The 16,899-nt window shown below is 45.4% G+C and overlaps 1 protein-coding gene across 1 annotated transcript; it reads left to right on the forward strand.

The window, feature by feature from the left end:
• Nucleotides 1-1,105: 1,105 nt before the first annotated feature.
• On the forward strand, nt 1,106-16,620 carry LOC144052226 (sodium/potassium-transporting ATPase subunit alpha-1). Its single transcript, XM_077566121.1, has 23 exons — nt 1,106-1,365; nt 8,845-8,958; nt 9,343-9,402; nt 10,459-10,560; nt 10,667-10,768; nt 10,831-10,944; nt 11,082-11,216; nt 11,299-11,416; nt 11,508-11,776; nt 11,842-12,150; nt 12,595-12,729; nt 12,802-12,997; nt 13,207-13,382; nt 13,458-13,594; nt 13,705-13,855; nt 13,948-14,116; nt 14,198-14,352; nt 14,424-14,547; nt 15,367-15,512; nt 15,587-15,717; nt 15,818-15,919; nt 16,005-16,096; nt 16,270-16,620. The coding sequence occupies exons 1-23, from the start codon at nt 1,354-1,356 to the stop codon at nt 16,296-16,298; spliced, it is 3,078 nt and encodes a 1,025-aa protein (XP_077422247.1). The 5' UTR covers nt 1,106-1,353; the 3' UTR covers nt 16,299-16,620.
• Nucleotides 16,621-16,899: the final 279 nt, after the last annotated feature.

Here is a 16,899-nt window from a genome sequence, read left to right on the forward strand (position 1 = left end):
TGCCTTCATCCTCCGTTCACAAGCACCAGAACGTGCCTGTTGCTATGGCAACTCATTTGAGAGCCCCCTTCGCTCTCTCTCTCTCTCTCTCTCTCTCTCTCCAACATCTAAATAAAATCTATGCTATTTATAGAGCAAAACTGGCAACACGCAAGCAACACTGATCGCACATGCGGGGATGCGAGTGCAAAACAAAAATACAGCTTACAAACACGCGTCCACGCACGCGCTTGCGCACGGAGCTGCTGCTGTGCACCCATCTGTGAATTGGGTCCACCTGGGCTTTTGTTTGGTGATTCATCAAGTCTTCAGCTTGAAGTGTCTCAACTTCAATGTCAAGTCCATGCAGGGTCAACCTATCAGAAACACACTCCCCGACCTTTTACCAAAAGTGTGTGCGCTTCGCCACCAGGCAACAAGAAATGCTCCCCAATACTTTGCGTGGCCTGTCAACGTCGGCTTCGGCGTCTTCCAACCTCCAACCTTGCATTCAGCATCCGGGAGCCAGAACAGTTCTCCCGGTGGCTGCAGTGAGCCACAGAATTATGTTTGAGGAAACAATGAGCAGGGGCTCCACTTGTTAGGGGAGGAGAGGCTCGGATATGCCAAGTGGGCCCCACAGCCAAAAGGGGCCTGTGTGTGTGCGTGTGTGTGCGCGCGTGTGTGTGTGTATGAGAAATTCCACTTGATGCCACTTTTTTTTTGCCTCAAAAGAGAAAATTGCTCATCAACGTGTGAATGAGAATTTGGAAACAAGCAAGCTGGCTGCACGCAAAGTGCCATGCACACCAGCTGTCAAGCGGGGTGAAGGCGTGGATGAATCAGTGTGCGTGTTTGTGTGTGTGTGTGCTAGATTCACACGCGATGACTATAAACATATTTGTACGTACATTACGCGTGTTTGCAAATACATCCCAAAAAGTCATGCTGTGAATTGCTGTCACTTCAGTGAATCGTTTTGATGAATAAGGTCTATTCTGTGTTGCAAGGCAAACCGAATACAAAAAAAAGAGGATATGGATAGAGAAGAGCCAGAAAAACGCCCCGCCCTCATCCGTGGGGTTGTCATGGCAAGTGGTGTGACGTCACAATGGAAGGAACGCCGTCTATAAGTATGGGACGCTCAGCGCCGCCGCTTCGGAGCTCGCGGAGAAAGAAGGGCGGCACGTGCGGAACATTTGGGAAACGAATACAATTTAAATAAAACACGCATTAAAAGCCAGAGAGGGGGAGACATCACGGCACACACAGCTGTTGCGTTTTTATTTGAATGCGTTTCAGTGTATTTGATTTGAAGGTGGATTTCTCCGTGTGAATTTTCCATTTAAGGGATCAAGAGTCGTTTCATCAGCCATGGGAAGAGGAGTAAGTAATGCACATCCTTTTTTTCCCCCCCGAGTCCTAAAAGGCATTCAAACAAGTGGTTGATGAATCCTTAGTGATGATGCCATTAGTCGAGCGACGATCCTGTTGATGTTTGTGTCAAAACACTTCCGTGTTGTTTACATCGCTTCGAGGCGTTTAACATAAGTTTGGACCACGAAGCGCTCATGTTGCATAATCGCATGAGGCTGATGACACTCAAGTTGGGCTCTCTGCGTTTGCTTCACGCCATCACAGACAATCATATTGTGAGTCTTTGCACATTCGGACCATCTCAGTCATCGCAGCTGTGGTTCTGCTGGTTCTGCTGTGTTGTCTTCACTGGAGGTCGAAGCCTTCCTTTCATTGCACAACTTTATCGTACGTCTCAGCCGCGTAACCTTGTTGGGAGATAGTTCATAAGATTGGGCTCTAATAAACGTTGAAGATTTGATATCATGTTGATGCTATTTGAGATGTCAAGTAAGTGTTTAGTCTTCAGTTTGACTAAGAGGTGAGCATGGACTGCGTCCACCTGTTTGGTCGACACTTGAATTGTTTCCGATGAAGTTGCTGCGTGAAGTGTCAGGGGCTGCCACACCCCACCATGCTGCGCACCACCAACACTCATGGATTCAGCCTGCAGCCCCCCGGGATGTGGAGCTGCTTGAGGAGAAAGAACATGCAGGAGACGGGGACCAGATTGGCCCCTTTATGCCTCCCAGACTTTTTTCTTCTTCCTCGTCTCGCTCCATCAGCTCCTGCAAATCTGTGGCCGCTCGGCATCTCGGCCGAAAGCTGCCCGAGTTTTTTCCCAAAGCTGGTGAAAGGCATACCCTCGCACCCATCCTCATCCCCGCAGTCTCTTCCCCTCGCTTCTCTCAAATAGTGTAAGAAAGGAGAGCTCTCCTGGCATGAGGCAGCCGGTCCGAGCGAGAGGATTGTTGTTTCTGGGCCTTCTCTTCATGTTGGAGAGGAGCCTTTTCTTCCGCTTCCCACCTCTGCCTCAAGTTGCAAGAAAGAGGCCAAAAAAAAAAAGATGAGAAGGAGTTGATGAGGGAGGGGGTGTGATGTAAGGAGACAACTAGTTGCCGCATTGCCACCGCTGACTGATCCGGCAGATCCAGAGAGCCGCTCTACTTGAAATGTATCGGATTATTTGGCATTGCTGATTTTGGACTCGGCAACAGCGGGCAGCGTGCAGCTGTGCGCTGGAAAAAAAAAGCTTTCTGCTGTGCTGAAAAAGTACACATGGTTAGTACATGGCATCGTGTCCCAGTTAGTATGCAAATGTGCCTGCGAGCAGTGGAGGGATTCCATCACAGTTGAGATCCAATATTAAAGGGAGAGTTTGTCATTTTACACACTCCAAAAATGTTAAAACGGTCATTGTGACTTGATAGCAGTACATAATAATAATAATAAAAAGATCGGTGGGAAAAAAAGCAGCCATCTCTGGGCCAATCTTGTGCTCTACTTTTATGTATTTACTTTTTTATTTATTTACAAGAAACCACCGTGCCAGAGGGAAGACAACCAATCAGACGGAAAGCATGACTTCCTGTCATTTGTCACACAATCGTCAAACTCGTTACAACTTTTAGAGATAGACTGGTATTTTTTTATTTTTTATTTTTGCATGGCCACCAATTATTAGTAGTCTAGGATGTCGATAACCGATATTTGGAGCCAATGTTGCTGTTCACTAAACGGGAAAATAATGACATCCAAATGTGAAAATGTACAAATTCCAATTCTTAACTTTGTTGAAATGCTTTCAAGCATATCTTTACTGAACAATTTTTCAGATTTGCAAAATGTTGAATTCATATTATAATGTTTCACAACCTTAGACAATAGATTTACAGCATTTGTTTTCAAATTCTTACAAAAAGTGCAGGGCATTTCCAGGGTCAGCAGCAGGTCTTCAAAAGTCAAACGCAAACATAAAAAACATCCACGTTGCTCCTTATTGTTTTCTATAGCAAACAACAAAATGTAAAAAATATCGGAAATGTTAAATTTGCAGTTGGCGTACTTTTAATTTCAAAGAAAAACAGAAGGTGCAGAGACTTTCCAGCATTTCTTATAAAGTGAACTGTAAAAGTTAAAGCGATAGTCAGCACTAAATCAACTTTTTTGTGCTGATAAACTGTTTAAACGAGCGTCTACTAATGCGGCCTACGTGTCCTGGTCATTGTTTTGACATTTTAGTGCAGTTTGTTGAAAACTTGAATTTGGGACAAAAAAACAACAACGTCTGTTTGGAGCCATCTTGAGGTTAAACACTGGGATAAACGCAATTTGGCTGTTTGTCCTATCATTGGACGAAAAGTGATTTACTACGTCACTTAGAATACGACGTAGTCGCTCTGCTACCCAGTCGTGTACACGCCTCCTTACGGAGTTGGAGTTTGAGCAGTAGCAATTTGCAAACATCTTTATACTGACTTTCGGGTTAGTGATTTATTAGCATAGCATTTGGCTAGTTAGCATAGCTTGTTGTAGTGTGGAAATGATTTTCACAGCTGCTGTCAATCACAGCCAGACCACACCTTCGCAAGTCAATCAATGGCCTCCAGGCAACGCCACCTTTGAGCGCCGTCACCGGGAGTGAGTTACGCTTTAAATGTCGTTCCCTGACATGTACACACTTTTAAATTGATCTATTTTGGGCTGTCAGATTTTCAAAAAAGGCCTATAGCGACATTCGTCAAAATGCTGAATATCGATAATCGGCCTGGCTGATGTTCGGTCTATCCCTGATGACATTAAATGTTCTAGTTAGACTTTACTACTACAAAAAAATGTGTTTTTGGGGGTAGCAAGATAACAACAAGGCTGTGGTGCTGTCACCTTGTAATTCACACATGATAATTCGGAGTGTTTGTTTTTACTTGGCCCCGCGCGGTGGTTTCTTACATATCAAATTAGTGGCACAAGAGATGGCTAATTTGATTTTTGGTTATTCTGATAATTATTACTGTCAATTCCCCAAAACTGTTTTGATATAAATGATTGTGTTTTTCTAAACTCTCCGCCTTGAGTCAAACAATATGTCTTCTTGTGTGTGTGTGTTTTTTTAACGGTGACTTTCCACGGGTTGAGCACATGAACGCCCCCTGCTGCGACAAGCTGGAATGACAGGATGTTTGCATGTCATCCTCTGTCAGCCGATTGTCTTGGCTGGCCGCTGTTTGATCATGACAAGTGCCTTTGATTGACATGCTTTGTTGTTGTTGTTCTTTTGCGGACATGTCATATTCAACATCACACATTTGTGGCACGTTAGCTAAGATACTTCTAAATAATCATTTGAGGATTTTTGATTGGTCATCTGACTATTGTATGTGTCCACTTTTGTGGGAAGAGTTTGGGGCAAGCGAGATCCCCCAAAGCGCTGCTGAATGACGATTGCGTGGCGGCCCTTCCACACGGAGAGCGTTTATGAGTCAACGTCATTGACCTCTGACTTCCATGTATTTATTTTTCTGGATGAATGGACACAAAGTCCCGCAGAGACAATGCAGCAAGTCTTCCCGCAAGAGAACGTTGGCTGCACTGATTGGACCCACTCCACAAGTGCATCCATTTAAACTGCAGGTTGGTGGAGTGTCTCACTGGCATTGAGATCCTGCTCTCCTAGTTTTGTGTCTTTGAGTAGTACTTTTGATGTTATTGTGCTGAAACGGGCCAGATTTGATTCAATCACAAGACATTATCCTCCATTTCAGTTTGTTCCACCGAGCCAGCAAATATTCTGGTCGCCATCCGTGACTACGTGTTTACGTGTGTTTGTTTGGATTCTTTTTCTACCTGATCATCCTCTCACCCCCAAAACCACAGACCTCTCCCCAGGGCCTTTACATTCCTTCCGCTTCACAGTCATTAGTGGGGTTTCCATCCACCCATTTTGTTTTTGTTTTTATTTCCAAGAAATGCAAACATAAAACTGAATGGAAACGTTAGAAATACGAAAAGGGCCCCAAATTTGCAAAAAAGTTTTACGCTTTTAGGGGGTGGATTTTGAAGCATATCAAAAATAGGAAAATGTGAATTTTGGCTATGGAAACAGGTTTTGCAAATAACCACTGACGTGACCGAATACACGTCGCACGTACGCTTGTAGTCCCAAAGCAATGTGGGACAATAAAATAAGGTATGTTTGGGAGGGACGACCAAACAGAAATCTTTTTGGAATGAACTAAAGAAGTGAATATGAATGCAGTTTTACATGGAAAACAGCAGAGAAACGCTACAGTTTCATACGACGTCATCGCACGGCGCAGTCGCTTCCTGGTCTTCTCCTTTTAAATGACTGCCGGATCGCATCTCTATGGCGTATAGCGCCTCCTACAGCGGCGGAGTCCTGTCTCAATGGGGTGGATGCCACGGACTGGTTTCACACATCAGCGTCGTTTCCGGCCACTGATTCCAACACTCGCACCCCCACCCAACCGCGCGCTCCCGCCGATGCGCAGAGCGTCTCAACTCTCCGAATCGCTTCGGACAACTGAGACAGGCACAATAGTGCACTACACGCTCGCACCCGTCGACGGGAACGCGCAGCCGAGGCTCACAAAGGTGGAAGCGCAAGAGCCGGAACGCGCCCCACACGTCGCGACAGGAAACGTAAAGAAAGCTGATGTGAGAAAACCAGGATGTCGGAAGTCCCGCCTCCTCCGTGGCATATACCCCATATTCGCAAAAGAAGAACAGATGTGTCCGTTTTGCGCATTTTCACTAAATTGGCTTAAAAAATGTGCAACAATTGGATGGAAACCTGACTATTGTAAGTGAAGCCTCACTTTTTGTCAAATGCCGCCCCCCCCATCTGTGACAGTCCACACACTTGCCAGCCCCCTTCCGCTGTGTCCTACGTGCCGCCCCGCTCTCCCTTTTTTTCTCTCTCGGGCCATTTGCCCCCCTCTGGTTTCACCGCCCAGTCACTTTGTGAAAAGAGCGTGGGAAAGAGCGACGCTTATTTATTTGCTCCATTGATACTAATGCACTTTGGAGTTGATGAAATAGCGGCTGATGTGAAGCATATTTTGGACTTGAGCTTGGTTTCCAAGGTCCGTTTTGAGGCTCCTCTCTTCATGCTTTTTGACATTGTCGCTATCGGCTCAGCTGCGTAAATCTCCTTCCCATCGAGCGATGTAGACAACAAGGCCCATTGATTGATCTTTTGTTTGGGATGCCGAATGTCCTGAAACTTGCGTGAGACGTGAGGCGAGTGTTAAAACTTGATGCACTTCTCACCATTTCTACTTGTTGGTTGAGGGGAAGTGAGAGGGAGGGCTTCAACCGTTATGACCGACCGTCCATTCACACATCTCCAGAGGCGTGGCTTTGGTCGCCGGTGGCAACCGGGCAAAGTCCCAGAAGTGTGTGCGTTTGTGTGTTCACGCGCATTGTTGGGCACAGTTGAACGAGCAGCTCGGGTGTCTGATGCCAACCAGGTCCGTTCAGAGGAATTCTGCCCGGAAAAAGTGTTTCAAATGTGTGACTTTGACTAAATCCTCTTTTCCGTCACGCTTGCCAAATTTATCTTTAGTTTGACCCTAAACTGTCCGTGAATCTCAACAAAGAAGCCATTTCTTGCCATGCCTAATGATTTGTTTCAATGTACTGAATCCCAATAACCCTTTTTCTGATTTGATATTTGTCAGAAATAAACACTTGATCATAAGGCCACATTGATGCAATTAAAGCACAGGTGTCAAATTCACACCCAGTGGGCCACTCCTGGCCTTTTTCCCGGCTCCAAATAAGGCAAAGGTGGTACCATCCTGACTATGATGGGTGACTACCAATACCAGGTACCGGTGCCAATACCAGTCTTATTTTAAGGTATCGGTACTCACGTCGGTGACCGATACCATTATCGGTCGCCCTCCTGCAGCCATTTTACGATCAGGGACTAGAAATGAGAAATGACATGAATACAAAGTTGCCATTCATTTTTTAAACCATTTTTTTTCCAACTAAAATCATAGAAAATCATCTTCTAGTACATATTAAATAGTAAATATAGTTCAGTGTTGTTTTAAAACACTATTATGTTGATACTGTCTTTTTATGACTTTGCCGATGGCTGGAGCGCGACACCTCTGCCTCACAACCAGGAAATGGGCGCGTGCAATGCTTGCTCCGTGATCTGCTTCTTCATCGGTACATTAAAGTTAAAAAAATCCAAATAAAAAAAAGGGGGCGGGGTGGTTGTTGCTTCCGTTATTTTCGGTTTTTGCCGCTGTTGATATAGCGCCTCCATAATGGCGAGGCACTGCAACAGCAGTTAAAATGCGTTCCTGCCGAGCTCAATCACCACAGCTGGAGCGCCGTGTTGAGCGATATCGCTGGCTCAGGCTGGAGGTGGCGAGCCAATCAGGTGAAGGCGGCCGCCTCAGGGAAAAGCCTGCATTTCTTGTTTCTTTTCACTTTGGCAGAAACTCTGTTTCAAAATTGCAGCGTTACAGCCGTAAACGTCAGCCTTTCCAAAGCCACTTTCTTGCCAGGCTAGTATTTATGTTCCATGACCTCTGATTTTGATATCAATTTGTTAGAAATGTATATAATAATAATAATAATAACAACATTTGGGGTCGATTGTGTGCATGTAATAATATAATGAAGCAATTACACGTTTACATGATTTTCAGCCATAAAAATCCCGTGGGGGGACTTTGGTTTCGATTTGACCCTCGATGAAAATGATTTAGACATCCCGGTCCAAAGCGCAGTCTTACAGAATCAGCAGAAGTTGTATACTGTATTTGTAAACATCAGCAACTCTAACGTTTTGTTTTATGGTGAAAAATATATATGAAATGTTGAACCTGTTTGAAATCAACTGGTTACCATCTTCAGCCTCTGAACTGCTGTGGAATTATTTGTCTAAAGCCAGATGGCCCCTGGGGGCCCTTGGGTGTCCAGAGGCTAAGATCTGACTGCAGTGTTTTCCCAGCTTAGCTGACCGGGGGGGGTTCATGCAACAATAACATGTGCTGGGATCACACAATCTGTTCCAACAACTCCCTGGGAAACTTTTGGAAACATTATTAGTTTGCATCTTTCCGTGACCGAGGACGTGTGCAGGATTCGGTGTGAAAAAACGCTGCCCTTGAGTCTCAAACATGGCAACCAAAGACTTGACTGCGTGTGCCAAATGACTCATTATTAGTCACGTGCACCTTCCCGCCAACATGCCAACACCTCTCATTCCTGTGCAGTTTGGAATGATAGACGAGTCTTCAATGCGAATCCACGTTGGCTTGTCATGAGATTACCTTAACTACAAACGAGAATCCCTTAGCTGGATTTCTAAACTTGGTGACACCACATACATGCACCACAGGTTCACGTTTAGTTCCCCACCATTTTTATTTTTTTTTTTTTGGGGGGTGGGGATCAGTATTTACCGAATATGTGCTGCATTATTCCAAGTTGCTTTAATGAGGCGTTCTTTGTGCGCATTTCCAGGAAGGACGAGAGCAATATGAGCTGGCGGCCACCTCTGAGCAGGGCGGGAAAAAGAAGGCAAAGGGGAAGAAGAAGGAGAAAGACATGGATGAACTTAAAAAGGAAGTGGACATGGTGAGTGTGGGAATGTCCCAAGAAATCCTGTGGAATTGTTATTTGCCTTGATTCAACCTTTGAGGGTCATCATGAGCCGAATACCTGAAACTTTACTCAAGCATGAAGAAAAAACACAATGAATGCTGTTACAAATGAGTTAAAAATGACTTTTAGGTTAATGATATGCTGTAAACGTCATTCACGAGATGAGATCATCTTTAGGAGTCCCACAATGGGGACTTTTGTAAGTGACATTTTCATCTTCTTTGGATGTTGGTCTACATGAAGTAGTCTTCACTCAGCCAAACTGTGATTGAGCGTCAACCAAAAGATATAATATAATGTCATATATAACATCTTGTAATGTGTCACTTAGCCTACTTTCTCTGTGTATCTTTGCAGGACGATCACAAGCTGACTCTGGATGAGCTGAATCGCAAATATGGAACCGATTTGAGCAATGTGAGACCAGACGTGCCCCCCTTGCACCTTTTATACATCTTTGTTGCAAGTTGCACCTCCTCTTTGACTGTAATCCGCTTCAACGTAATTAATATGCGCCATAAACGAAGTGTGCTGCGAAGGATTTAGCAAAACGACAGGAGGTCCGCTTGCTTAAAGCAGAGGTTAAGGTTAAGGGTTAGCCGTGTGAAGGGAGACAAATGAAGGAAATGAAGAGGGTTTTTTTTGAAAATGAAGGGTTCCTCACCTTCAAGGGCCGTTGCACACGAGTGATACGGTGCCAAGTGGGCTTCTGCCACAACATTTCATGGGTAGAGCCTCGGCCGCTGACAAATTTGAGTAGCAGTTGCACAATGTGGCCACGTCGGCAATTAGAGCCAATCAAAATGCACAGCCGTACAACCACACTGCCTATTGTGTGCCAGGGTTTCCCAACAATATTTAACCATATTTATCATTTATAATTAATCCACGTACCTTTGGATGAAATAGCAAAACTTGTGGTAAAAATATATGTGAGCGGCACAAGCCTACATAGAGCGCACCTTTCAAAATATCCCCATTTTAAAATGAATGTTACATTTGTGAAATGTGCTCTTGTGTGTCCTGACCACCAGCCTGTCAATTGTGGGCAACCCAGCTAAAGCCTTTGTTGATGCAAATGTGCTGGCGGTCATGGCGTGAAGATGAAGGAGAATAGTTAATCAGCGCTTCTAAACGTGGGGTCTTCGAGCGCTCCATGTGTGTGCAGTGCTAATGAATCATGACTATTTTATTAGCCACAGAAACACCCTCTGTCCTGATTTTTAGACGATGCTACTTTATCATTTGCGTCCGTACTCCGTTCTCTGTGTTGATGAGGGGGATGACCCTTTTTCTCTTACAAGGTAAATCATCTTTGGTCTCCCTGGACGTGAATTATGTGCCAGTGCTTTCGTGTGTTCACGATGAGCTGGAGAACCGTCGTCGTGGCTCACAGTTGTTTATGGATGTTGATATAAGGGGATGAAGTGTAGCGTTTTAAGGGACTCCTCTTTGTTCTTCGTACCATGCTAGGGTTTGACTAATGCAAAGGCAGCTGAGAATCTGGCCCGAGATGGGCCCAATGCCCTCACCCCTCCCCCCACCACCCCAGAGTGGGTCAAGTTCTGCAAACAGGTAACGGCGTGCTCCAATCTCTTGTACTTTATGTTCTAGTTTTGTAAACGGATAAATGGATCGAACTTTAAAAAAAAAAGAACGATGATCACTTGGCTTGATGCAGATGTTTGGAGGTTTCTCCATGCTCCTTTGGACTGGGGCCATCCTCTGTTTCCTGGCCTACGGAATCCAGGCTGCCATGGAGCACGACCCAGCCAATGATAATGTAAGATGAATCTTCCTTGATCGGCGTAATGTGGAGATCTTAACGTGACATTTACGTTGCAGTTATACTTGGGTGTGGTGCTCTCCGCTGTTGTCATCATCACCGGTTGCTTCTCCTACTATCAAGAAGCCAAGAGCTCGAAGATCATGGACTCCTTCAAGAACCTGGTCCCGCAGGTGCCAGTTCATTTTGACATCTTTTTGTTGTATTCTATCATCCTAATCTCATGGTCCACCTCTTTATATGTCACTGGTTTGGATTCAATCTGGCATGTCTTTCAAAAGTGACTGCATGCATCATGTCTGTCTCATAGCAAGCGCTTGTTATCCGTGACGGTGAAAAGAAGAGCATTAACGCAGAGGAAGTGGTTGTCGGGGATTTAGTCGAGGTGAAAGGTGGTGACCGAATCCCTGCTGACCTTCGAATCATTTCTGCCCATGGCTGCAAGGTAAAAAGACACAAGAGAAGATGTTAGCACAACAGGAAAGTGCAAGTGTCTCCTCATTCACAGGCAATGTGACAATTCTCAGGTGGATAACTCTTCTCTGACGGGCGAATCCGAGCCTCAGACGCGTACTCCAGATTTCTCCAACGAAAACCCGTTAGAGACCAGGAACATTGCTTTCTTCTCCACCAACTGCGTTGAAGGTATGAAGGAAGGATCTGCGACAGGACGCTTCAATGTGAGCAACAAGCCATGGACGTGTGAACTTTGCGAACCTCGACTTGTTCCCAACAGGAACCGCCCGAGGCATCGTGATCAGCACTGGTGACCGGACCGTCATGGGTCGCATCGCCACGCTGGCCTCAGGACTTGAAGTTGGCCGCACTCCCATCTCCATCGAGATTGAGCACTTCATCCATATCATCACGGGTGTTGCCGTCTTCCTGGGCTTGTCCTTCTTTGTCCTATCTCTCATTCTTGGGTACTCATGGTTGGAGGCGGTCATCTTCCTCATTGGCATCATCGTTGCCAACGTGCCAGAGGGCCTCTTGGCTACCGTCACTGTGAGTCCGAAGCCTTTGCTCAACGTGAGTGTATTCTTAGCATCTAATCGGGCGCTCGTGTCCAGGTTTGTCTAACTCTGACTGCCAAGCGTATGGCCAAGAAGAACTGCCTGGTGAAAAATCTGGAAGCTGTGGAGACGCTGGGCTCCACCTCCACCATCTGCTCAGACAAGACTGGCACTTTGACCCAAAACAGGATGACCGTTGCCCACATGTGGTTCGACAACCAGATCCACGAGGCGGACACCACCGAGAACCAAAGCGGGACTTCCTTTGACAAGAGCTCCGCCACCTGGGCTGCATTGGCCAGAATTGCCGGACTCTGCAACCGTGCTGTCTTCCTGGCAGAGCAGAGCAACATTCCCATTCTGAAGGTAGGATTGAATAGTTTCCTCACAAAGTGGCAACGTATGAATGATGCATATTCATCAGGGATATAATTATCTCATGCAACGAGTATCTGCAGTATCTGTAGCTTTTCTCTTTAATTTTGGTGCCAATTCAGTGATAATGATTCACAAATGCCAAGTAGCGGACTTGGTGTAAAAGTGAAGAGTGTTCTTGCCAATCTTTGTTTGGCTTCACTTCTCTCTTATAACACTAATATTACAACAATTGTTTTTTTGTGTGTGTTTTTTTTTTAGCTCCTTTTATTCTCCCTGGTGTACATGACAGAGAAGAAATAAGCATCTTACTGTTTTGGCAATTTCTTTAGCTTTTGGACAAAGATGATGCATACTAAGTTTACTCTTTGTGAAGCCCAAATGAAAGGCTTGCACTTGTGGCTAAAAGTAGGTCGTCCATGTTTTCTCCTCCAGAGAGATGTGGCCGGTGATGCCTCAGAGTCTGCCCTTCTCAAATGTATTGAGCTGTGCTGCGGATCCGTCCAAGAGATTAGGGAGAAAAGCACCAAAATTGCAGAGATCCCTTTCAACTCTACCAACAAGTACCAGGTAATGTTGGCTTTCTGTCTGGAGGGCAGAAACTTCACAAGAGCCTAAACGGTGACACTTTTTGTTTCTCAGCTTTCTATTCACAAGAATTCCTCGACTGAAAAGGAATCCAACCATCTGCTGGTTATGAAAGGTGCCCCTGAGAGGATTTTGGACCGTTGCTCTTCCATCATGATCCAGGGCAAAGAGCAGCCTCTGGATGACGAGATGAAGGATGCTTTCCAAAACGCCTACCTCGAATTGGGAGGGTTGGGAGAGAGAGTGCTTGGTAAGGAATTGTTAGATGAGGCCTCTTAATGATTCGACTCGAGCTCGGCCGTTGTGTCGCTGTGACCTGTCCTGGCTCGCCACCTTTCTATCCATCTGCACTCTGGCGCGGTTGTGAAAGCAGCAATGTGACCATCAGGTCACAGATTTTGTTCAGCAGCGCCAATGAGCACGCCGTTAAAAGACTCACAAGCACTTTTGTTATTTTAGGTTTCTGTCATTTCAATTTGCCCGACGACCAGTTCCCAGAAGGCTTTGCTTTCGACACTGAGGAGGTGAACTTCCCCACTGAGAATCTGTGCTTCATCGGCCTCATGTCCATGATTGACCCTCCTCGAGCAGCTGTGCCAGATGCTGTCGGCAAATGCCGGAGCGCTGGAATCAAGGTGTGCTTTTGCTTTTGCTTGAGTGCTGTTGATGAATACAAATGTGTTAGTTAATGCAAGGTTTTTTGGTTTCAGGTGATCATGGTGACGGGGGATCATCCAATCACAGCGAAGGCCATCGCTAAGGGTGTTGGCATCATTTCTGAAGGGAATGAGACTGTTGAGGACATTGCTGCGCGTCTTAACATTCCAATCAATGAAGTCAACCCGAGGTACTGGTTGAGGGAAATGCAGCTCTAGGATCTATTGCCGATTCTGTGCATCATGCTGATTTTTTTGTGTGTGTGTGTCTGAAGTTAAAGTGACCTCAATTTTGCTGCAGGGATGCTAAAGCCTGCGTTGTCCACGGTGGAGACTTAAAGGACTTGAGCCCAGAGCAGCTTGATGACATCCTGAAGTACCACACTGAGATTGTCTTTGCCAGAACCTCCCCACAGCAGAAACTGATCATCGTGGAGGGCTGCCAGCGACAGGTGAGCTCCTTTTCATGTCTTCGCAGCACAAATTGTCCAACATCTTTTTGGGTCATTTTCTCTCACTGCTTTGCGATTTCCTTACCATACAGGGAGCCATTGTTGCCGTGACTGGCGACGGCGTCAACGACTCTCCGGCTCTGAAGAAGGCCGACATCGGTGTCGCCATGGGGATCGCCGGATCGGACGTCTCCAAACAGGCGGCGGACATGATCCTGCTGGATGACAACTTTGCTTCTATTGTGACGGGAGTTGAAGAAGGTAAGGTGGCGACTCTGATCTGCCTGAGCTGATCCTATTTATTTGTTAACGCCATCGATGTGTGCTTGTCCTACCAATCAGGGCGTTTGATCTTTGACAACTTGAAGAAGTCCATCGCTTACACTCTGACCAGTAACATTCCTGAGATCACCCCCTTCCTCCTCTTCATTATTGCCAGCATCCCCCTGCCGCTGGGCACCGTCACCATCCTTTGTATCGACCTGGGAACTGACATGGTGGGCGTATGACATCTTCTCAACTTGCGTTCATGCGTCGCAGTTGTCATATGTCATATGTTGCCTTTCAGGTTCCTGCCATCTCACTGGCTTATGAAGCAGCTGAGAGCGACATCATGAAGCGGCAGCCCAGGAATCCCAAAACGGACAAACTGGTCAACGAGAGGCTCATCAGCATTGCCTATGGACAGATTGGTACATTTTGAAGCAAACCTGCTCATTTGAATCGGGGCTCTATGTTTCCTTGCTGGATTTTTCTGGTGGCTCTGTATCTAGGTCTTCTAAGATAAATAGAAGAGGAACAACAGCATACACCAGAAATAGGCCCACACTGATACTATAGATAACCATGTGCTTGAGTGATGAGAGGTCAGAGCCTTTTCCGTAATGACGCCAGGAATGGGTTCGACCTGAAGAAAATACAACCGTGTAATAGGCCTAACCGATTGCTGCACTATCCTATTGTTTTTCCAAAATTGATTCAACTCCACTATTATTCTCACAGATGTTTCATAATTTGCCGTACTAGATGACATTAGTGATGAGCATGACAGTTCTTTTAAGTGAACTGAATCTTTAGAATCAGTTCATTAAAAAGAACCGTTCAAAATACGTTCGCCCGTGTCCGACGCGGGCTGCTGATTGGTCGTTCGTGAAGATTGACGACATGAGCGTGGCTGAGCTCAAATGAACTGAGAAAAGAACGAATCACTTCAGGAAATGATCCGTTCATTCGTGTTCACTGAAAAGATTTGTTATTTTTGTACGTGAACGACACAACACGAGATGACATATGTTTTCAATGTAATTTCATCGTAGATCTATCGACTCGGTTATTTGTAGGATGACAAATGTCTCAATATGTCCCAAGGACCCACGGGCTAATTAGTTAATGGCATTACATATTGATCTGGAATTTAGTCTCAAGATCAGTCATCATCAGAAGTTTCTAAATGACTTTCCTTCTGACAGTCTGCTTCTACATTTGTGATCCGATTATGTCGCCGCTTGCAGGCATGATCCAGGCCCTTGCAGGTTTTTTCACCTACTTTGTGATCCTGGCTGAGAACGGCTTTCTGCCCCGGACATTGTTGGGCATCCGAGTGTCCTGGGACAACAAGTACTGCAACGACCTGGAAGACAGTTATGGGCAGCAATGGGTGAATGGAATCACATTCACATGGTGTCTTGTGACATTGCAGCTCTTCATTTGACTCTCTATTTGTGTGTGCAGACTTATGAGCAGAGAAAGATCGTGGAGTTTACCTGCCATACGGCTTTCTTTGCCAGCATTGTCATTGTACAGTGGGCCGATCTGATCGTCTGCAAGACCAGGAGGAACTCCGTCTTCCAGCAGGGCATGAGGTCAGCGCAAAATCAATTCTATGACAAATATGTCGGTGACTTGGCCGCTTGTTTGAAAATGTCGACAACAAGACGTGCATCTTCTTTTCAAACGTTACAGGAACAAGATCTTGATCTTTGGACTGTTTGAGGAGACTGCCCTGGCTGCCTTCCTCTCCTACTGCCCCGGCATGGATGTGGCCCTCAGAATGTACCCTCTCAAGTGAGTGGGATGCCAGAAGGTCACACGACTGTCCTGCCTCGCAGCCCAAGATCTCATTTCCTTGCATGTGCATGTGCTCTTCCAGGGTCAACTGGTGGTTCTGCGCCTTCCCATACTCTCTGCTCATCTTCATCTATGATGAAATCCGCAAGCTGATCCTCAGACGCAGTCCAGGAGGTGAGCTGGTGAACCACGCTTTTGTTATCTTGAGTTCGAACACCCCCCCCCCCCGCTCTCCTACTTTCCTATGTTACAAGCTCATGTTCAAGAAGCTCTTCACTTTAGCTTGAAACCTTCTCAATGGATAGAGAGAATTCATTTCTACCATCTCTGTCCCCCTGCGTTTCCAGGTTGGGTGGAACAAGAGACCTACTATTGAAGATCCATCAGCCTGTCAGCTCCCATCTTTTCCTCCACTCCCAACGTTGCATGAATATTGTCTTGCTGCTCGGAATAAAATTTTAACCGCTGTGGGAAAACAAATAGCCCATTGGAACGTGTTTTTATATTAGTGAATGCTTGATACTACTATAGACATACTGAGATGGAACGCGCTGATGATATACGATAAATGCTAATAATGACATGAACACTGAACATTGACTTTGACTATGCGTGCCTTGTTTCTGAAACAGGACCAATTTTATACATGTTTTTAACAGTTAAAAATGTTCAATAAAATGCGCTTGAGTCAGGTCCTACATGTTTCCTGTTTTTATTGAGTTTGGGTATTTTTTGTGTTCATGCTTAGCTATAATGCTGATTTATTTTCTTACTACAAAGAATAAGAAATGAAGATTATGTGCATGTGTACACAAATATTATATTTTTGGCTTTTTGTTTTTTATACCTCACGGTTGGGGTGCCATTAGGGCAAATAAATAAATACTTGCTTAATATTTTTGACACATTTAAACATTGAATCGATAGCATTCATTTAATTACTTACTCATTTGGACTGGCTTTTATTTCATGATACT

This window comes from Vanacampus margaritifer, chromosome 1 (genome assembly GCF_051991255.1).
Source record: "Vanacampus margaritifer isolate UIUO_Vmar chromosome 1, RoL_Vmar_1.0, whole genome shotgun sequence".
Lineage (NCBI taxonomy): Eukaryota > Metazoa > Chordata > Actinopteri > Syngnathiformes > Syngnathidae > Vanacampus > Vanacampus margaritifer.

What these genes read in the sequence shown, in the direction of transcription:
- LOC144052226 (XM_077566121.1), top strand. An exon ending in ATGGAACCGATTTGAGCAAT is followed by an intron (nt 9,403 to 10,458) that starts GTGAGACCAGAC and finishes GTACCATGCTAG; the next exon opens with GGTTTGACTAATGCAAAGGC. An exon ending in ACTCTACCAACAAGTACCAG is followed by an intron (nt 12,730 to 12,801) that starts GTAATGTTGGCT and finishes TTTGTTTCTCAG; the next exon opens with CTTTCTATTCACAAGAATTC.